This window comes from Pomacea canaliculata, linkage group LG8 (genome assembly GCF_003073045.1).
Source record: "Pomacea canaliculata isolate SZHN2017 linkage group LG8, ASM307304v1, whole genome shotgun sequence".
Taxonomy (NCBI): Eukaryota; Metazoa; Mollusca; class Gastropoda; order Architaenioglossa; family Ampullariidae; genus Pomacea; species Pomacea canaliculata.
Genome location: NC_037597.1, coordinates 420,321 through 443,042, shown reverse-complemented (window position 1 = coordinate 443,042; position 22,722 = coordinate 420,321). Strand labels below are relative to the sequence as shown.

Genomic DNA, 22,722 nt, shown 5'->3' with positions numbered 1-22,722 from the left:
AAGGGCTTGATTATTCCACAAAAATAATGTTTAATTTTAAATTGGATATGTACATCAGATGTCCATAATCATGCAAACTAAATACACAATAGATGAATTTAAATTGATTTTATCAGTTCAAAATTGTACAATTAGATTAGTTCTAGGTTTGGGCTTTGGACGAACAGGTATCGTAACATTAGCTCTGCATTCCTGTCTTTTTATATCATTGACATACAGAGATCAATAGCATAGCAGCAAACCATGGGACTCGTGCCTCCTCATGACCACACACAGGCATCCAAATCACACACAAACCTCTTCCAGCACAACACACAGGCATCCAAATCACACAAACCTCTGCATTCAACAGTAAGCATCACCATGTGTACAACACACAGAAGACTGTTCACAGTGTTGTGTATTGAAAACATTTTTGAGAACAGCACACAAATACGATCCATAACAATAACAGTCATACTCGCAGCCCAACTTTTGTGGGCAAAGTGAAATCAGCACACCTGGGCACATTGACATCATCCATATATACCAGTAAACAAGTACACAACAAAAAGCTGTGCTAGATGAGCCATTGATAAACTTCTCCTGAAAATGGGGGAGATGATGCAGCAGCAACAAAAGCAGCGCTAGACGAGATCTAAGGCATGCACGGCAGTGTGTGCCAGACACTGGTGCCCAACAAAACTATGAGTGGCCAGCCACTAACATTTAGCAGCTAATAAAAAAACCATCACAGCTTTTAACAAGTGAGCTGTTTTGGCACTGAAAACTCAGTACTTGGTACTCTAAAAGGTTGAGACATCTTAGTCGCAAAAAAAGTGCTTTATTCACATGTTGTGCATCTTCTGCCTGGTAAATTTCACTTAATTTACCAAAGGAGAAGGTAAAATGGAGAAATTGTCAAGACAAGTAATAAACATAGATATATCACTAAATAAAACTTGGAAAGCTGTATCACTACAAGTTTGAAAGTCTGGGATGTCACTACTTTTGAGAAATATTGAGTATATTGTATTGAAAGGTGTATCTTTTTTCTAATTATTTTAATATTTTAAAACTCAACCCTCAATCTTTTAGTTTCCACAAGCTCTAATCACTTTTTCAAGTCTCAGCAATGAAACTAGTACTAAAGAAGACTATCAAGTCTGTGTAGCATGTAACACTTGCTCTGTGTGAAAAACAATGTTCTCAAATGTAAGAAAAGCACTGGTTAACTGTGAGATTGGTCTATAGCAAAGACAAGGAAACAGCTTCTCAAAGACGTGATTCGACTAAAATAAGGTTGACTCAATTGCAAGATAATGCCACTGCTACTGGCAGAAAAGGCTGGGGGAAAACCAGATGCAACATTAAAAAGAAATAAGTATAGGATGGGTTTTTGCAAAGAACACCCGAAAGCATGTAATGGATTCTTTAAAGTTTCTCTCCAAAGCCTGTTTCTTTACTCCCTCCCATGTAGATGCAACGAGAATTGTTTAAAGACATTTCAGAATGAAGGTTAACCACAAATGTCTTCAACATTCCTACTGACCACAAAAGTCTGTCGAGGAGTTCAATATTATCATGACAGTCCAGGCTTAAGTTTTGTCATGAAAGTCTGTCCAGACTTAAGATGCAACATTTTCACAAGGGTCTGTGCAGGTGTCTGATCTGTAACAAAGGTATGTGCAGGTTTCACATTTGACATCACCATGACAGTGTGCAGGTATCAATGCTGTGGTAGCTCAACATTTTTGCCATAGAATTTGGTTTGCAGGCCTCCTGCCTTCTGCTGCACAAGCACCATACATAATGATTACTATTTTAAAAACTACTTCCAACATGCCAGTAAGAAGTGCTGAATAGTACATTGTAAGCTCATCAAAAGCTATCTTTAAGACCACTTTAGCCCCAGAAAGCGTAGTTAAATACAAACCCAGTGATCTGCAACACATATCCAAGGCCTCTTGACATCAGCATTCTTAGGAGAACCTCTTATAGCCCACTGAAAACACTAAACAAATAAAAACCCTTTAACAAAAAGACCTTTAATGCAATGCAACATTCACTTGCACCTAGCAATATAGCTAAAGGACTTTATTTGTCAAACTGTAGCTCATGTTCACTGTACACATTCACTAGGAACCTCCATCCACAAGCAGGTAAACAGATCTGCATGCAGATCAAGTTCAATGTTTATGCAAAATGCCTCCTGATTCCACACATTCAAACATGGTAAAAGAATATGAGCATTTTGACAAGCATGCATGTTGGCTAAAATACACCTGCAGCAACATAAATATGACCAATTCCAGCTGATAAATGTGATCATGTGATAAATCTGGTTTTGTGAGTTTCTACAATGAGAAATCTCCAGATCCCTGAAAAATTGTATATGCTTTGTGTAAAGTTCTTCATTCAGTCTGCACTCTCATAGTATGCAGGCCTGATACTGGTTATAAGTGAAACAATGTCAGCATGACTGCTATTTTCTTACAAAAAGGGGCTAAGTGAGCTTGATTCTAGGAAGGGGGTTGAGGTTAATTTAGATGAAAGATATCCTCTAAGGAAAGTCTATGCCTCCAAGAAACTCCCTTTAGACAGCTGCTAGAAACAGTGCATAGGATCACATTTAGAGCATCTGTGAGTGCCAACAGGCTGCAATGAACACATTCCAACTGACCTAACTGCATGATACAGGTACAGTTCCTGTCATGTGAACTACCAGGGGTTGCAGTGTTAAGTCTCAGTCAAATTGCTTTCTCCTGGGAATAATTTGGCTTAACACCTGTCCTGAAGAATCATACAAAAATACAAGTTGAACTAAGCCTTAACATCCGTTTTCAGCAATACCAAAAAACCACCCATTTCTTCTCATGATCTTCAAACTCTCCTCTCTTAAAATAAAAATCTCTCCTGCTAGTAGTGATTGAAGATTGAGTTTCCTGATTTCAAGAATTTGATCATGGTCTTCTAGGTTGTGATGAAAATAAAAGAATTTCATGAGCAGCATGGAATTTCAATGGTGCATTCAAGTCCCTGATGTGTCCCTGCTACAAGCTAGAATACGGGCAGCTTTACAATATACAGGTACCACAGGCCCCTAGTGCTCATACGTGCACATCATTGCTGTCATGATGCAGATGTCTGATGAAAATCATTCAAGTAGATGTAGTGTTGTCAATGTCACTGAATGCTGCTCACTAGCATCTGACATTTTACATGTTTCCTGAGCACATGAGCCCATTAATGAAGACAAAGATCGAGAGAAACAAGCTGGATGTGGCTCAGGTAAAAAGCAAACAAACAACTCCCTCCCCCAAAGGTGTCCGGGCAGTGTGAGGATGATGTGAGTTCTGCAAACATTTCTAGCAGAATGCCAATGTCTCAACCATCATAACCATAGTTAGCATGTGGTCACAACCTAGACAACCATCAACAAAATAACACGATTTATTAACAATGCCATTGACGGCTGTTAAAACGATAAAATGTTATTACAGAAATCAAGAGGTCCTTTATCACAAGCTACAAGTCATTTGACTTAAAAAGAGAATAACTAAATTTCGTCCACAAACCTTGCCAAACAAATGTTGCACAAAAAATTAATACAACAAATTTTACAAATGACTTAGACTGCCATAAACTTAAGAGTTCAAAAAGTAGTTATTGACACATTCTCAACATATTTTGTTTAAAGCATTTGACTGGATTGCACACTGTATCAAGACAAGAAAAAAACAAATGAGACCAGTTTCTGTGGGTGATAAATTGCCTTGAATTACATCAAACATGAATAAAAAAAACCAAACACATTAAGAAAAACTGGCATGCACCCTTGGGCACATTAACAATGGAGTTGTTCCTAGAATAACCAGCTTGCTACAAGATACATATTACTTCCATCTCAATATTCTGAACTTTCTTCATTCACCAGCACAGTCAACAGCAACACAACTTTTAAATCAACTTCCTAATCAGCCTTTTATTGTCTAATTTTGATATAAAATATGAACACATGCCACATCAACTGTCTGAATAATATCACACAAAGGCATGGGTGAAGGTAGCACATGTGAAGTGACGTCATGAAACCAGCTTAGTGACCACTGCACATTCAATCTCTTCTCTTAACAATCTTCTCAAAAACGATTCTTAAGTGAGTTTGTGCTAAAAAAGAATTTGATTTTCAATTCGTGAAAGGAGTTTTACACTGCATCCTAGTATTCCATCATTCTCTCATCCCTTGGTCTGCAGATTCATAATCCCCGCCCCACCACCACCGCCTTCCTACCAAGCTATCACACACATTCCTGTCAGTCCCAGTTTTCTAGTGTTTTCCTCCCAAATTTTAACTTCTTAAGTCAACCATCCCAGCTTTTAAAACTGCTGTCTGTCCCTTCTAGCTCTTGTAACCACTACTCATGACAAGAAGCTCACCCTGCAATAGACCCAACAATACAGTGAAGTAACTGAGCGTCTTACAATGGAAGGCTGAATTCTAATTAGCATAGCATTAGCAGAAAAACACTGAGTTTATAAACAATTTTTAAAGTATCCAAAAAGTACTGAAAGCTAGGAGGCTATATGCATACTGGGAATAAGTTTTTTCCCCCCCCCTCTCTTGAAAAGGCAATGTAAAAGATGCATCCACTCACACCTCCTACCATACAGAAACTTGTAAATTATGAGAAAACGTACAAATTTTACATTCAAAGCAGATATTCTAAGAACATGGCAACATTTCAGAGCATCTGAAAGCAAGGAAGTCTGGACATGAACAGCTAGTCTGTCTTGTACACGCAAGATGAAAAAACCCCCAACTGTTGAAAACCTGTGAGCAAACACAGCAGGACCGAGTCCCCTCTCCACTGAATGGTACTCCATCAGATTTGTGGGAGCCCACCACTAGTCTTGGTCAGCTCAGTGCCTTTACTGCCGAAGCCCACGTCATTCTGACATTAGATTGTCTACAAACCCTTTCACCATATAGACACATGCAACAAAGCAATCAATCAACCATAACAGCCAAACCAAAGGTCATAACAATCCTTTGACCTTGGTATCTTTAAAAGTAGCTGATGGTAGAAGTTTGATTATCAAAAGCAAACTTTTACGTTATGCTAACTGGAAAGCATTCCACTTCGAATGTTACTGGACTAAAGTGTTTGTAGTAGCTAGGTCTTTTATTGTTGGAGAAAATGATCTACATAAATGTTTTTGTGGGAGTACATTTTTTTTTTTTTTTTTGATATCTGTGGAAACAGATATATCTTGCCAAGGGATGATGTAAAGCTGGGAGCGTGGCAGGGATCAGCAGAGCTGGATGCGAATGTCCACAGTTTCTGGCATTTTTCCTTGTGGATTAGGCAGCTCAGTCTGCTGTGAGTGGCCACACTCAAACTGGCCTGAACATACAATGCCTATTTTTGTTTGTAAGCACTCAGACCACAGTGCCCTGTTGAAATCTGTAAATGAAATCTGTTGGCTTTTGTTGTTGGTGGATGGGGTCTGGCTGAGCCTGGTATCCACCATTCAGAATTGTCAAGTTTCCTCTTTATCTGTTCTGGTGTGCATTGGTCTTTCTTCAGGTTGTAATGTCTGCTGGCTGAGGGCACTGCCTGCCTTCTTCGACCAGGCAATATGCAAAACTTATTGCCTGAAAGGCCAATATGTGCTGAAAGTGATGGCTAGTGGCTGGTGCTGTACTGTTGATAGATTGCAGAGAGAGGCTTCAAGTTTCAGGATGAGTGGGTCAGGATTCCTCAAGTGCTGCCTTGTTGACTATCAGCATGGAGATGCCTAGGGTTCTCCAACAGGTGGAAGAGAAATCTGCTGCTTTTGAAGTTGTAAGAATGTCTGCTTTGAAGTTGGACCTAGACACGCCTTATGAACTCCAAATAAATGTGGATTCTCCATTTGTAAATGACAAGATGCTTGTCACCACCTTTGTGGGTTGCTTTTGTCTTCTGCTCCATCTGTATAGACGTGGGTCTGTAAACTTGGAAGGGTCAGTCGGATTATAATAGTGAGGGTCTCAAAACTTTCTGGAGGTTGATTAAGAACAGAATGGCTGGTGATGACTTCCTTCCCCTCTTTGACTCTCCCCTTGGAAATACTGAGATCTGTGTGGGTTGTCTTTGTCACTGAGGATATCCCAGTGCTGGGATCTGAGGTCCTTGTAATGGTGAATGTGGGATCACATAATGCCAATGTTTGTACACTCCCTCCACCCCAACCACCCAAACCCCATCTTGAGCTCTTGGTAAATGATACATAGCAGGATAACTATGTAGGACTATATTAGGATAACTGCGTAGTACTATATTTTACAAAACTACCTTCACCAGCTAGGGAAATCATACTTTCCAAGCCAAAAGATGAATCATTGTAGACAACTCCAAAAATTCTAAAGAATCCTGGAGATAGTGCTGGCAGTACATTAGCCACTGTCAGGAGGTTGTGACAGCAGGGGTGTGGAACATACAGCATGCCAACAACTGTCACAGGATTGTGTCACTGTCACTACTATTTAACACAGGTGTAGAGAATATACACTCATCATGACTTGGTAAAAAGAGACATGTCATGTAATGTCTTGTGGGCACTCAGACACACTGAGCCAAGACAGTAAATAAGCAGACTCTGCCATATGCTCACCCTTAAGTTTCCAAAGACTGGCAAAGGTTTACTGGGCTGAGAACATTTGGCTTGTTAAAGCAAGCTATAACATTGCTACAGTTCTGCACATGGGCCACAACATGAGTTGTCATGATCATCACAACAAACCTGGCCAAGCCAAGTCAAATTGCAGCCTACTCTACTGTGTAACCACAAACCACTGGTTAAAAGGTTTTGTCATCAAGCAGAAGAAAGATTGGTGTCAGCAACAAGATGGTGTCAAGTGACAAGGGGACTAAGCTTTGTGCACCTGCTGACTATCTTGTCAACATACAAACAAAAGCATCTGGCTTGAATGACTAAATTTTGTACTGCTATATGAAGTAAAATTTATAGAACGGCAACAACAAAGAATACTTTTGAATTCTTCATGTACCCTTAATTTCCACCACACCAAGTATCATGGTTTATGCAGCAATCTTACATCTTAGGTAAATGCATTGTTTACATCAAATGTTAATTCTTAATTCTGCTGTAGTGTCACATAAACTAGAGCTGGAGGTATTTGTGAATCTGCATGGAATGCTTTTAGGTGTATTGTGTCATCTATATTTGCTTTATGGTGCAGCTTGGAAAATGAATCATATCTCTTGTGCATTTTGTTATATTCTGATTTATTTATGAGACTGATGTCTGGGTTTAAAACATCTGCTAACCACATACTATAACAAATTTCTCATCTGATGAGGAACTGAAGAGATATCTCTTTCATAAAACTCTGCAATACTCGCAAAGAAAAACTGAAGATTATATGTAACCAAGGATGGAATTAGTGTTTTACACCAAGCCAGCAACTAAGGCTACATCACAGGCAGCCAGTCCTGTAAACAGATGCCTCATGCAGAGAAACACAGCGCACCTGAGATGAGTTCTGAACCCAGGACAGCCAACCACTATCTTGCTACACCACCAGACTGCCCATGTAGCAAAGGAAGAGACATAACAAGCACGGCTACATTTTGCAAAACTTTTGTTGCAGCTTTATAATGTGCATTCTGCCTCAAGATGCTGTCAAACATTGTAACATAGGCATCCAGAACTCGTGGAACATCTGCTTGATGTATCTGAGCATGTAGGTTCATGCAGTTAACATGAAACTTGAGCAAATCATTCAGTAGCACAGATTCTGATTGGCTATTGACAAAGATCTAAGAATTTAAACGCAAGAGTCACAACCTCCTGCAAGTAATTTTGTTTGTCTTTCAGCGAGGAGGATGCTTGCTTAAAAATAAACATTTATACTTTGTCTGTTCGACAGACTCACTCTTTAAATTTTGCCAAATACAAATTCACAAATGATACAAAAAGGTTAAAGTTTTTCTAATTCACTTTTTAAATTGCCACATATCACAATCACAATAAAATAAAACTGATCTTCAACAAAGTCCAGACCCAGCAGCCATTTTCCTCATGATTTATCATTGTACCCTGCAAGATACCTACAAAATTTATTTTGATTAGGTTTGAATTGTTCAACATATATTTTTATGTTGGTTTTTTTTTTTTACCAATCAACTTCTGAATAAGGAACTAACTAAATGTTAAAATGACAAAAGGTAAAAATGTCATGATGACCAAAAATTAAAAAACTATCCTGCACACTCTCCAACATTAAAACCCCCAAAAACTAGCAAAACATTTGTCAAAATTCTGCAGTAGCAAAACGACTGACTGGATAATGTATTCATTCTGCACAATCATCAAGAATGAGCAATCTGTGCAAAGTAGACTTGAGATTTGTGGAGAAATAGTTTAAATTATGATAAAAAAAATGGGCAAGATCTTCAGCAATGACTAAACATAGAAAGACCGTGAACTGTCTATCACATCACAACGTCAGCTAGGAGTTTCAAGCAGCTTACGTCAAGTGCAGTACAGAAGAAGAACCTCTGATGCTATTATAAATGCTAGTGTGAAATTCTGTCAGCTGTTGATGACGAACATTCTTGAAGACCAGAACATGTACTGTTTTCCAAGTTCTTGCCAAAAAGAAATAGACAGTACTCTCAGTGCTGTTCTCAATAAAGCACCTTGAACATTCTCATCTGTGTAGAATACATCTCAGTTAGGCCAGCTTCCTTCATTCACAACACATCTCACTCAGGCCAGCTTTTCATTCATTCACAACACATCTCAGTTAGGCCAGCTTTTCATTCATTCACAACACATCTCAGTTAGGCCAGCTTTTCATTCATTCACAACACATCTCAGTTAGGCCAGCTTTTCATTCATTCACAACACATCTCAGTTAGGCCAGCTTCCTTCATTCACAACACATCTCACTCAGGCCAGCTTTTCATTCATTCACAACACATCTCAATCAGACCAGCTTCCTCCAGGTTAAATGCACCAGTTATTTCTCTGCATACAGTCTACTGTCATTACTGTTCATTACACAATTCATACACCCTTTTCCCATTTTTCCTCTCTACATAACATACAGACCCCAACATAATCATGAACATTTGCATCATGACTGGGTAGCATCTTTAGATAATCACACAAACACAGCTTGATATTTTAAATGCAAGAGAGGACTGAAAGCAAATGTCATCATAAAGGGTTGCAAACATGCAGGAGTTGTGAACACAGCTCACAAGGTCTTGCCTACACAATGCCTTTGATTGAGCATAACTTTGATTTACATCTACATCTTGCTTCATTCTTCATATGGCACAACTAGCTTCACATACACCACTCTTATCCATCATCCTGTCTTTTCATGGACTGGGGTCTGCAACAAAAGAAGGCCAACTTATAAATGCCAGTAAAATGATGGTATCAAAAGACAACTTATCATGACCTATTGCATCTTTCTTGGAAAAAGTACAAATTATTCAAGTGATACGAAACACATCAACTTACAAGGGACACAAGCTTCAACACAGACTATGGCTGCTTGCCTGATAGTGTTCAGATATAATCAAATCAAAGTTGCCTTTATGAAGCTTCATATGATGCCTGACATGAAATGCCATGTACACTTTAACAATAATTCCACAGGACAAATAAGACAGACAAGTTATGTTTATCATCAAACATTTTTTGTTTGGTGCTATCTCTAAAAACCAATATCTTCAATGAAGCCATCTTTACCTTCTGTCTGTTAACTACCAAGGTTATGAAGTGTTGATGAAGAACAAGCTTTCAACGCATGCTTGCGCTCATGCATGAGCACGTGAAAACACACATGCACAGACTAGTCAATCTCCAGCAGAAATGTTACACCATTCTGCTACATGTACACTGGATTAAGACTGCTAATTATACATAAACTGTATGTGCAGTCCTAAAAAATACTGCCAGTCCATTCAAGGCTATAACTTTGTTCTTATAAATGTTGCAGAATAAGTAAAGGACCAAAACTTCTTCTTTGGGATATTTCAAAGTCACCTGGAATTCCTTCAGGTAGTTTAAGATTTAAGATTACTTTGAATATAGGAACATAAGATACAAGATGGACTGTTATGGTGTGCAATACAGCAACCGATCCCTAGGTGAGATACTCATCATTAAAGAAAGTGTAAAATTACTGTGAAGTATTTGAAATACCAAGATTTCTTTTAAGGGGCTCATAATAGTAATAATGAGGATTTCTACAGTGCCTTTCCTAAGATTTGCTAAGAGCGCTTTACATAAATCATCCACGGACTAAATCATCAACAACCAGGCACCTACACTCACATATAACAGACACGCTCACTTCGACAACACATACTCACACACAAAAAGTACATTACAGACACGTTATGCATGATCATAAGAGCTGGGCAAATATTGCCAAATGAGCAACTTCATATACCAGTTCTTGGTCAGACCTTTTCTATTTGATGGGCTTAACATTGTCAAGGCAATGGAGACAACACTGTTTTGTTCATCACTGTTGAGACTAACAACTTTATAGACCATTGGAAACAATATCTGCACCTGAAGCACACACAGGACCCCAGTTACAAATCATGATCTGCCAGAAACAGCGTTGGAAAAAATCTCTCCTCTATTTAGTCAAGGAGAGGCAACAGGTATAAAATGTTGAAGATGTAATGAATGCAGATTGTGTGTTTCTGTGGAACAGAGGCTCAACTTTTTACAACGTTCTCTGAATACAGATCTTTTGTCTAGTGAATCACTCTCTTTTTATCATGCCATCACTTTCTTGAAAGACACTGAAGTTCTATTTCTGCTGGGATTTTTTGTTTGAAACAGAGTAGGTTTAGTCAAAATGCTAGCAGATGACAGCGCTCTGTCACCATTAATGAAATGTGGGACTTTGGAAGTGTGCCCTGTTAAGAAAGCCTTAAAATCTTGCAGGAAATGCTGTATGAAGTATTCTGGAAATGGAGAAGGGCTGCTTGAGTGGAAAAGTGCTCATCTGGCTGGTGTTTCGAAACACACATGCAAACATTAACACACACACACCATGTATCTGTTGCAGGCACAATGGGTGGACCGAGGATGTGTGGATATAGCGGTATGGTGGCGAAGTATGTAAGGTTGTAGCTCTCATACCTGCATGGCTACAGTTTTCTGTCTATACAGATTTTGTGACTTTTTTTCCGTTTTCTGCAAGGTCTTTGTTACTGTCAAAGTCTATAGGTCTGTCTATAGCTGTAAACTTCAATTTCTACAGACTTTTAACCGTCTGTTTTGCAAGCTGACAATTCCACCAGTCTCTACAAAAAAGTCTATTTCCCCAGAAGTCAGATTGGGACTGCAGTACACCCTATTTCTTTTCATTATGTTTTCAACATCACCAGTTGCACAAGATGTTGATCACACTGTCCGTACACTATCAGTGACCTGTAAAAACTTCATGATGCTCCCAAAGTGGGATGAAAATTAACTCTTGCTACTGTGCTCTCCTTGAATTACATTATTTGTTACTGTATTTGTGCCATTTCTGTTTCAGAAGTACTTGAAACAATAGGAAATTTCTGCTCAATCTTATAACAATGCAAAATGAAACAAATACATTTCCTCACAATGCTTTACATTGGATAATCTAAACCAGTAAAGAATTCTCAAAACTCAGTTTTAATTTTTTTCAAAGTAAGCTGTAAAGAGAAAAAAGGTAAATACAAAAGAACATTTATGAACGTAATGAGCCTTAAACTGCAAGTCCAACAGTCAAATAATGTAGGCACAAGGAGCAAGAATCTGTAAACAAAGACACAAAACATATAAAACAAAGGAAAAAGTCAACAAAACATTACTGTACCAGGGAATGCAGGGGCAAATTATCCAGGAAGCAGCAGGCAAAAGAATGAGTGGCAAAGTATAGGGCTTGGCGAGCATGAAGCAAGAGTGCAATGGGGTGAGGATGGGGAGTGTGAAGGCGATAAACAAGTGGAGGGCCAAGATGGAGTACATGCTTTAGGGTGTTGTTGGTTCTCGGGGACTTGTGCTGCTGGCCTGTTTGTAACGCCGGAGCCTGGAAATAAACAAATGGGCAGTGCTAAGACGGTGGGAGGCTACACGATGACAGCATTTACCATCATTTAACCAACATGCCTGAAAACACCCTAACAAACCAAACAGAACAAGAACAGCAAACAACCAAAATGATTAAAATACATAAACTAGGTCTCAAATCAATACAAGTTGTGCTTGCAGCTAGATAAAAAACAGTGCATAAAAAATCTAAAGAGCAAGTGGAGAGCAGAGAAAAAATTATCTGCAGATGTTTAAACAAGATGAGTCTGTTTGGACAAAGGTTGTGATTCTGATCATGATCAGTGTCTACATGATCCTGTACTGCTCGACCACCGTAAGTGTCTATATGATCCTGTACTGCTCGACAACTGTGTCTACATGATCCTGTACTGCTCGACAACTGATGATAAAGCTTTCCGATGTTTAGGAAGGTTCTAACTTCGCAATTTGCCTGGAAGGCAATATTTAAGATAACTTTTGAGAAATATTTAAGAAATATTTAAGATAACTTTTGAGTATAGGAATAAACATAAGAAACAAGATGGACTGTTATAGTGTGCAATATAGCAACTGATCCCTAGGCAGGACACTCATCATTAACAAAAAGTGGACACCAGGCAAGCTGTTTTAAAGGTGTAAATGACATAAAACTTTATGCTTTTGGATGAGCAGTCTCATTCCTATCATCAAGATGACCCCCTTCCCTGTCTATGCATGTTAAATATGCCCACAGCCAACAACTCCGTGAAATTTATGGGCAGTTTAATTCATGGAAGGGAAGCAGAAAAACTTGCACAACCCATGCACTGACAAGAATGTGGTCATGTTGGTGTGGCAGTATTGGTGAGAAAATTAGAAAAAAAATGAGGGACCAAATACATTTTGTAAGGTCAGGGCTCAGCTTTTCCAGCCACACATGGGGATGGAGATGACCAGACACTAAGCAGCGCTCAGTCTCATTATGGAAAAGTTACTGCTTTTCTATATTCATCAAGATTATGTTGATACTTGTATATACTATGTGTTATGTTAATACTTGTGTTACTGTTGATTACAAAAAGATTATGTTAATACTTGTACACACTTTGTGTGTTAACTGTTGAGTTTAATCATCGCTTCTGTTGGCTCAGCAGGTCTGGCATTATATGTTGTTGATCTGCCCTTTATAAGGTTCCATACAACCTGTGGTTGGGAGGATCACAAGGATAAGGCTTAAGGTTCTGTAGTTCTGGCACTGTTCGCTGTTTCCTTGTTTGGGGAGGGTGTATGACTAGTGACTGGGTCCATTCTTTGGGCCATTCCATTGGGCCTTTGTAGTTTCTTCTCCACTCTGCTTCAGCAGCTCAGCTGGCACATTATCCATCCCTGGCGACTTTCCTCCCTTCAGACTGTGTGCAACTCTTTCGACCTCTTCCCATCCTGAGGACTGCTCATTATGCGGGCATCATTATATAACCACCTTGATGACTAGACCTTCCTTTATACTAAACTTCACATAAGACATGATCAAAATAAAGTCTGCAAAATTGTGGAATGTGTCTGTTTGGTGTTGCATGTGCTTTTCCGTGTCATGGATCCACAGTTCTGCCCAGAGTTTCACTCTTCAAAATGACTCTATGCATAATAATGCTTGTATGGCTGATAACACTTTTTGTTCTGTAACACTGGCAGTTGTAGAGGATGCCAGTTTTGGAAGTGAGCTTTGTCCGCTGAATCCCACTATCTGACTTAGAAGCACCATCACTATTTCTTGACCACAATGCTTGAACAGTTAACTCAAATCTATGCACTATATGGAATGAATATCAAAAGCTTTTTACTTACAAAATATATGCATAAAGGAAAGTAACTTTAAATATTTACTCATTTATTTTCCTTTGATCATAAACTGGACACTTGGTATAAGAAAGTAGGCATTTCCCCACAGTATACTTTGTATGACTGCTGACACTCAAGACAGCAGACTGATCAGGATCTCATGCTATATGATTATAGTGGATCATACTTTATACAGCTGGTTTTCTTCCTGATCATTGATAAAAGTCAACATACTTCAAGTGATGTCAACGTTGTTGCTGGAATGAATGATCCAAATATCAAACATCGAGTGTTATGCTGTAAAAATAACTTTGAAAATTTCACTCTATACAACTTTTTTCCCATCAGATTATAAGTTAAAAATTTCAAGCTACATTCAGGTAAAAAATTTCTGATATTTTCATATCTTTTATTATTAAATACATTTTACTAAATGTTATCTTTTGTAGTTGAAATGCTACATTTTTAACAAAGAACAGCAACTGATACACACTGACTGAATTAATAGAAATGGTTATGACAACAATGTACACTATTTGTAAATAAAGTTAAGACTCATCCCATGATGACAACCCAGTTCTACTGCTGCAGTATCAGCTCCAAGCCATTCTCCTGTCAGGCAGTGGACTGCCACACAGTAATGACAATGACCATGAACTTCTCTGGTTCTCATTACTAATCTATCTATCTATTCCTCTTTGTGCATCAGGTTGCACATAAGGCCTCAACCAGAGTCCGCCACCGATGTCGATCGGCTGAAACACGCTCTAGGTGACCCCATGTCCAGCCTTTTCCTTTCATCTCCCTTTCCACTGTTCTTCTCCAAGTTTCCTTTGGGCGGCCTCGTTTTCTTCGGCCGTCTGGAGTCCATCGTAGGGCGACTCTGGAAAGGTCTGCTGTCTGCTGGCGGAGCACATGTCCAATCCATCGCCAACGCCTTCGTTGAACCTGCGTGGTGATGGACTCGGTTTCACTTCTTCGGTGGAGTTCTTCGTTGGTGATGGTGTTTGGCCAAAAGATGTTAAGTATGCGCCTGAGGCATCTGTTTTGGAAGACGTCAAGCTTGTTACTGATGGTTTTGGTCATCTTCCAAGATTCTGATCCGTAAAGGAGGGTGCTGATCACATTTGACTTGAAGATTCTCAGCTTGATCTTCTGGCTGATGTTTTTTGCCTTCCATGTGCTCCTGAGTGAGGCAAAGGCCTGACTGGCTTTCGCCAGTCGGGCTCGAATCTCCACCTCCGCATCCCCAGTGTTTGACATTTTGGACCCAAGATAGGTGAAACTGTCAACTTCCTCAATCTCTTCTCCATTTAGTTTGATGCTGTCTTGGACTCTGGTGTTCACTCTCATACTGTTAGTCTTTTTTGTGCTGACCTTCAAGCCAAGGTTTCCAGCTGTTTCTGAGAAGGCCTTTGTTTTTCCTGCATGTCTTGGTGGCGGTGTGACAGCAGGGCAATGTCATCAGCAAAGTCCAAGTCTTCCAGTGCTGTTGTTGCTGTCATAGTCATGGTCCATCTGAGCCCTCTCCTCTCGCTGTCGGTGGAAGTCTTCATGATCCAGTCCATGGCCAGGATGAAGAGGAACGGCGACAGAATGCAGCCCTGCTTCACCCCGGTACTGACGTTGAAGGGGTCTGTGAGCTCCGTGTCACAGACAACCTGGGATTTGAAATCGCTGTACAGCATTGCAACGACCTGAACAAGTTTGCAGGGACTCCCTAATGCCTCGGGATCTTCCATAAGGACTCGCGGTGGATGCTGTCAAAAGCCTTCTCCAGGTCGATGAAATTGATGTACAGCGGTGTGTTCCATTCGTTGCTCTGCTCCAGAATCTGTCGCAGAATGAAGATGTGTTCGGAGCAGGATCGCCCAGGGCGAAATCCTGCTTGCTGTGGTCGGAGGTCTTTCTCAAGAGTTGCCGTCAGTCTTGACAAAACAATCTTGCTGAAGACCTTGCTGGTGAGGGAAAGAAGTGTTATGCCCCTCCAATTATTGCAGTCTCCAAGATCTCCTTTCTTGGGTAACTTGAAGATGAGCCCTGTCTTCCACGCAACAGGGACCTGCCCTGATTCCCAAATTTGCCTGAAGATTTCAGTCAGCTTGGGAGCTGTCACATTCACGTCTGCTTTCAACATCTCTGCTGTTATTCCATCTGCCCCTGGTGCTTTGCCGCTCTTCATTGTCTTGACTGCTGCTGTCACTTCTTCCAGGCTTGGTGGGTCTGTGCAGATGTCAAGGTCTATAGCTGCTGGCTGGATGTCTGCAAGCTGAGGGGATCTGGTCTGTTCAGAACCGACTCAAAATGCTCCCTCCAGCGCTGTAGTTTTCCTGCCTCTCCCTCGACGACATTACCGTTCACGTCTTTCACTGGCACATCACTGTTCTTAAACCCGTTGTTTAGCTGTTTGTTTATCTTGTACAGTGTCTTCAGGTCATTTTTACTTGCTGCATTTTCTGCTTCATCTGCCAGTTTCTCTATGTGATATCTTTTGTCGGTTCTTGTCATCCTCTTTACCTCTTTGTTCAGTTTTGCATATCTTTGTCTGTGTTGTTCCTTCAGGCGTTCAGATCTGGTGCTGTTGATTCTTTGTTTGGCTGACTTTCTCTCTTCTATCTTCTTCCATGTCTCTTCTCTGATCCACTGTTCTTCTTTTTTTCCGTTGGAAGCCCAGTATTTTCTCTCCTGATTCCTGTAAGACTCGATTGAAGTCGTCTAAGGTCATCTCTTGTTGGTCTCCTAGTGCTGGAACCTGTTCTTTACTTCCATAGCAAAGGCCCTTTCGGTGGCTGGATTTTTTAGTTTGCCGGAGTCCACTCTCTGCTGACGTGCCTGTTTTCCTCGTGATCGACGCAGCTTCAGAGAAACTGTGGCTATCACAAGAGTGTGGTCACTGGCAATGTCTGCTCCTCTGTAGGCTCTAACATCTTGAAGTGAGCTCCTCCATTTTCGGTTGATGATGACATGGTCTATCTGGTTCTTGTGATCCCATCTGGTGATGTCCATGTTGCCTTGTGGATGTCTTTGTGTGGGAAGAGTGTGCCTCCAATCAGTAGGTTGTTTTCTTCACAAAAGTCTGCCAGTCTCTCTCCGTTGTCATTGATGCTTCCGATTCCATGTTTGCCCATGACATGCTCCCTGCAGGTGTTGTCACTTCCCACCTTGGCATTGAGATCGCCGATGATGAGCAACATGTCGTGGGCTGGAACGCTTTCTGAGGCTGCTGAGCTGATCGTAAAAAGCATCCTTGTCTTCTGCCTCAGAGTCATTTGTTGGTGCATAGCAGGCTAGCACTGTCAGCTTGGTGTACTTGGAATGGAATCTTGCTCTCAAAAGCCTGGGTCCATAAGGCTTCCATTCCAGCAGTGCCTTTTCCGTTTTCTTGTTGAGGAGTAGAGCTACTCCTTCAGAGTGCTGAGCGTCTGATCTTCCTGAGAACAAGATGGTATGTCCTGACGCTAGTCTCCTCTTTCCCGTGCCGGTCCATCTGACCTCACTGACTCCCAGGATGTCCAAGTTGTAGTTGTCAAACTCCTTGACTAATTGGAGCATCCTGCCAGTCTGGTACAAGGTCTGGACGTTCCAGCACCCCACCCTCAACTTCTGCCTCGGCTTCAGTAAATCCGCTGTCGGGGCGCCAGCTCCCTTTCGGGTTTGGCTGTCGTCCGTCATTAGTCCAGTCTCCTGGTGTGCCTCATTACCTTCGCCATCTGTGACGAGTTCTCTGGTTTTAGTTTCTGTAACAGGATTTTTTTTACATGGTGGGGTTGTTAGCCCTACCACAACCTATTTTACCTCTAGGTGAGGTGTCCACCTTAGTCGCCTCTTACGACATGCCTGGCTGGATGGCAGGGACCCTATTCTTGCAATGCTTGCTAGGCAAGCATACCCCGGGGTCCCACAGGGGTCTCATTACTAATGCCATGCCAATATAAAGGCTTGAGGAGTCAAGTTGGGAAGAGGCAAAACACTGAAAAAACTGGACAACAGCTTAATAGAGAGTGATGTCCCTTCGCCTAACGGGCTGGAGGGGACCAGCTCTCTGTTGTTTTGTCTCCTCTGTGGATCTGCATCGATGTTTTGGTTTCTCTACTCATCTGTGATGTTTATTGCGCCGTTTGTTTCTGCTGTGGATTTTTCTTCAGAGCTTGTGCTGCGTCATTTCTTACAATAGACATCTTCTTCCACTTATGACTTCTGTTGCTTGTTCTGCCATCTTGCTTTTGGAGTTTTTGACTGTACTGGACTGTGTGCCTTCTTTACTGACACTTTTCGTTGTTCCAGGATTGTGGACCGTGCCGTTTTCAATTTATTATTTATGAACCACATACGTTGCTTCATGTTCAGTAGATTCGATTAGATTCTGGATCTGTGTGCTTCAGCGATGTCGTCTGGTGCTATGTGTGGGAACTGTCTTCGCTCACATCAAAACAACAGACCCGGACGAGGGCATAGGCCACACAGATTCACACAACATGATTTGTTTTAAATTATTTATTTTGTTTTCCTGCGCAAAGAGCATTCGCATGAATGGACACCTGCGCGTTATAAATGATCATCATCATCATCATCATCAATATGAATGAAATGGTCCAATAGCCTACCTGTCAGGGCAGGGGAATTGTAAGTGGTTTACTGCATCTAGATTATGGGTGCTTGGTGGGTAGGGGCGAGGGGTTGTCCAGTCATAGGTTAAAGCAAGTGTTCTGCCAATGACCTACTTTGATGATGAGTGCTTGACCTCTAGGTTATGGCACCCACCCCCTACACTATGCAATAAGACTATCTTCATGTCTAGTAATGTACAATATTGCCTCAAGTACAGGTAAAGTAGCAAAGATACGCCTAGCAGCATTCTAGCCTTTGACCTGAAATCTCCTGCTCTTAAAGCACTAGTATTTCCTTGTGCATTCTAGCACTGCACCTAGTACATCATGATTTTAAAGTGTTCTAGAAAGTGTTTGCTTGTGCATTCTTGAATGAATAGTTTTACTGACTTGAGGTTAAAGACAAAAGTCTCATGAGGAGTGGCCAAAGAAAATGTGAGGCTTTGCTATTGCCCTGGGTGTTTGATGCTAGATGGACAGGGCAACTGTTTAGTCCCTGCTTCAAGAGTTGGACTGTGTGACCTTGTACTATGGGACAAACATGGAACCTATCTGAACAAACATGTGACCTTGTGCTATGGAACACAAGCATGGAACCCATCTATTTGAAAAAGACGCCATTAACACATACAGCTTGAACAAATACACATTGACTTCTGTATTGTTGCCTTCAACCCATAAAATAATTGTTTTTAACGCAGACAAAATGTCAAAGTGAAGAGTACATTAACCTAACCAAATATACTACTGTTGAACTGCATGAAGTCTGATAGTTACACAGCAAAGGCTGCCTAGATCACAAGCATTCAAGACTCAAAAGCAGCTCAGAGGGCCCTACACTAATCTTGTAAGCACATTTGTTAAGTGATGCAGGCTTGCTGGATTAGGCAACATTAAATGACATCAGAGATCATCCATAAGTATTGTTCAGAACTTGCCCTTTGTGGGGATCAGACAGCCTAGCAGTTATAGCCATGATGTTACAGAATGAGTGCATCAACCCACACACACATATACACTAGCTGCCTTGATGCCCATGTGATGTAGCATGCTCTCCCTTTTTGAACCAGCTGTGTACCTGAGTATGTACCTGACTTTTTACAGGGTTTGGAAAGATGAGGCAGTGAGGGAGAGGACAAAAGCAACTCCATCCTTACACAAGTTGGCTCCAAGATAAGTGCAGTCTCTAAAACCTCTCGTACAAACTTAAGATTACCTTTACCTTTGATGGCAAAAAACAAAGATGCTGCAGTGTGGCAAGGACTCAATCTGCAATGATGGAACTTTCCTATAAAGCACAGAGAATGAGGAGAGGAGGGCAAGGACAGATGTTGGCACTCCTGTATAAAGCAGAAAGAGGCAGCCAGAGAGAGATGGAGAGAGGAGCAGGGGGGGATACAGCTGTCAGTACATAGCAGACACAAAAGAACATGACAATACTGGCTGCTTTGTATACTGTGGCTTCCCACCACAACCGCTGCTCATGGTGACTGATAATGACAATGAGGTTGTAGTGTTGGTGGCGATGGTGGTCTCAGCTAATGTTTTGGCACATCACTCACTTCAACCAACACCACCAGGATCTCAAAGGCCAGTGTGCATGAATGCTTGGCTCCTATGCACTGTAGCTTATGCTGATTAAAGTGAACAGCTTAGGAAGATCAGGCACAAAGATGTTCTTTATAAAAAGAATTGACAAGACATAGGACTGCCTTCAGTATTTTTTTTTTTTTATCACATGCACACATTATTATGAAACCATTCCCTCATCCTCTATAGTAAGAGTAGTTAATGATAAAACAAAACTTCTGAAGGATTATAAAAAGATTTGTTCACTTATCTCAATAGCCTTAATCATTGTGTCATGCCTGATCTTCTTATGCAAAGTCACACCCGACAAACAAGCTTTAGCAGCAGGAAGCAAGAGAAAAGGCCACACCTGAGTGGTATCTCACCTGGCACTGCTGACCGCTGTCCTTGGATGTCCGGGAGGTGGCCTGGGCACTGGGGATTCCTCCTCTAGCTGAAGGGGTGATACACATTCGGGTATATCAGACAAGTCTTTTGCTGATCGCTCTATGCGTGAAGCCGATGTTGATCGTTTTCGGACTGGGCTAGGCTTGCCAGCCCCTGTTCTAACAGGAATTTTCGTGGCACGTTTCTCATCAGAACTTACTCCAGCACTTTCCAGTGGCTGGGCATCTTCCATCTGTGTTTCTTTTGACTCACATGGAGGGGACTTTGTTTTAAAAACTTCATGCTTTCCAGCTAATGCTGTATCTTGCTTTGTACCATTCCCAACAGGTGTCTCCCGGGCACTGTCTGTCATAGTCTTATCAACTTTTTTGTCTTTCATAGCAGGCTTGCATGGAGAATGAGATACTAAATTACTTGATCCCAAATCTTCATCTCTACCACCAGTGTCTATAGTCTTTGTCTCTTGTTTTACCCCTGACTGATTTTCACTACCTTTCAGACTGTCATGTTTTGAACGAGGAGGACTTTCCATGTTGCTTTTGGAACTTGCACCAACAGATCGTTCTTTCTTTGTAGTCTGCTGAACAGAAGGTTTGACAGGGACAGCCAGCTTAGAGACTGCCCACATTGCTTTCTTGTCATCTTTAAACAACCGTTTTGATGGACTACCAGGAGTCTGCTTGAGTGGGGACCCAATACGATTGCCCATGTCCTTGGCAAGTTTCTCTGGCATCTTCCTGGGACTAGAACTAGCTATCTTGCACTCTGGCTTGCTTTTTGAAACATGAGATTCATATATAAGCCTAGGGGCACCCGTCACATTATAAGTCTGTCTGACCACAGGATGGGCAACTTTGGTCTCACCCCTCGCTATGCCAGTGATAACCTCATCTGTGGCCTGCCGTGCCAGGAGGCTGAGATCATCATCATCAAAGGTCTGTGACCTCTGCAGCAGTTCTGGTTGATTATTTTCATCATGAAGCACTAATGAGCTGCGAACAATGCTGTCCAAGTTATGATCATCTTCATCTGCCAAAGTGTTCATGGTCAGCTGGTGGGAGCGAGACTTAGTGAGTCGCTGCTTTGTTTCCGGTGCAACCCGAATACCTTCTTCATCTACATCATTCTCGCTGTCTTCATCGCCACTTGAGCCAAGAGCAGAGATACCTTGCCACTGGCTAGCCATGGTGAAGGGGGCAGCACGAGTAGCATTCTCATCGCCACCATCCTCATCTTCTGCTTCAGGTGTTTTAACATCTGTCTGCACCATGGCAAAGGTTACAGCAGCACGGCTGGCTTGGAAATAACCATCCTGAGCACCTCCATTGCCTTCCTCATCCTCATCATCTGCATCTTCCTCTTCCCTTCCTAAAAGCTCTTGCTTGACCCCCTGGTGCCTGTCTGTCACCGGAACTGCTCCTCTGACCACTTCGTTTACATTTCTCATCCTCCCATCCACTGCACGTTGTGCAGGAGGCAAGTGTCCTCGCTGATCTGTTGCCTGAGGGATTAGTCTTGGGATTGCAGATGGTACATGAGGTTCGCTGCCATTTGACATCTCTTTTTTCACACCTGCTCGAGATTTGCCATTCTCATCCACTGGCTTTATCTGCCCACCTGGACCAACAGTGACAACAGTTTTGTAAACACCTGGCTTGCTTGGGTCTGGAATGCTGAGTAAACCCCTAACATCCATCCCTTGCTCCCCAGCACCTTGTTCCACCAACAATTTGGGATCTATTACTAAAATTGCAGAAGCTGCAGGACCACCCACTGGTGGTCTCTGGTGGACATCCTCAGCAACACGGTTATCCAGGGGCAGCAGCTGGGGGGTGGGTGACAGGAAGTTACCCTTGGGGTCAAAAATGGAATCTTTGCCTCTTTGTTCTGCTTCGTACTTGCCCACATGGTTCTTTTCTAGGATGATGTCTTTTGGCAGGACCACCTCCAACCCATGCTCCTCCAGTAGCCGGTTGTCCACATCACGGGGCACTGTGTCCACAGGAATGATGAGGGCATCAGTGGAGGGTTTCTTCAGTGGTTCTTCACCCTCCTCCTGGCTCAAGTTTTCATCCATGACTTCTGTAGCTCCATGGCCTGGTGTGCTTGGGCCCACATGCTGAGGTCTGCAGAAACAATCATCATCATCATCAGACTTCGATTAGCAAATCATTTAAACAATTTTTTTTCAATTTGTAAGAAAAATTATAACCCCCCTCCCTTTAAT

At 41.6% G+C, this 22,722-nt stretch overlaps 1 protein-coding gene across 4 annotated transcripts in view; it reads right to left on the bottom strand.

Annotated features, from left to right (window-relative positions):
- Nucleotides 1-382: 382 nt before the first annotated feature.
- The window catches only part of LOC112570027, a 35,363-nt gene continuing 13,023 nt past the window's right edge, over nucleotides 383-22,722 (bottom strand). For 2 of the 4 annotated variants that reach the window (XR_003100574.1, XR_003100573.1), the window contains 3 exons: nucleotides 20,474-22,621; nucleotides 11,879-12,091; nucleotides 383-9,394 (listed from right to left, as the gene is read on the bottom strand). Coding sequence is in view for 2 of the 4 variants with exons in the window: in XM_025248207.1 (XP_025103992.1) it covers nucleotides 12,034-12,091; nucleotides 20,474-22,621 (2,206 nt within the window). In the remaining 2 variants the exon portion in view is untranslated. The remainder of the gene's footprint in view (nucleotides 9,395-11,878; nucleotides 12,092-20,473; nucleotides 22,622-22,722) is intronic. The other 2 variants (XM_025248207.1, XM_025248209.1) reach the window with 2 other exon arrangements.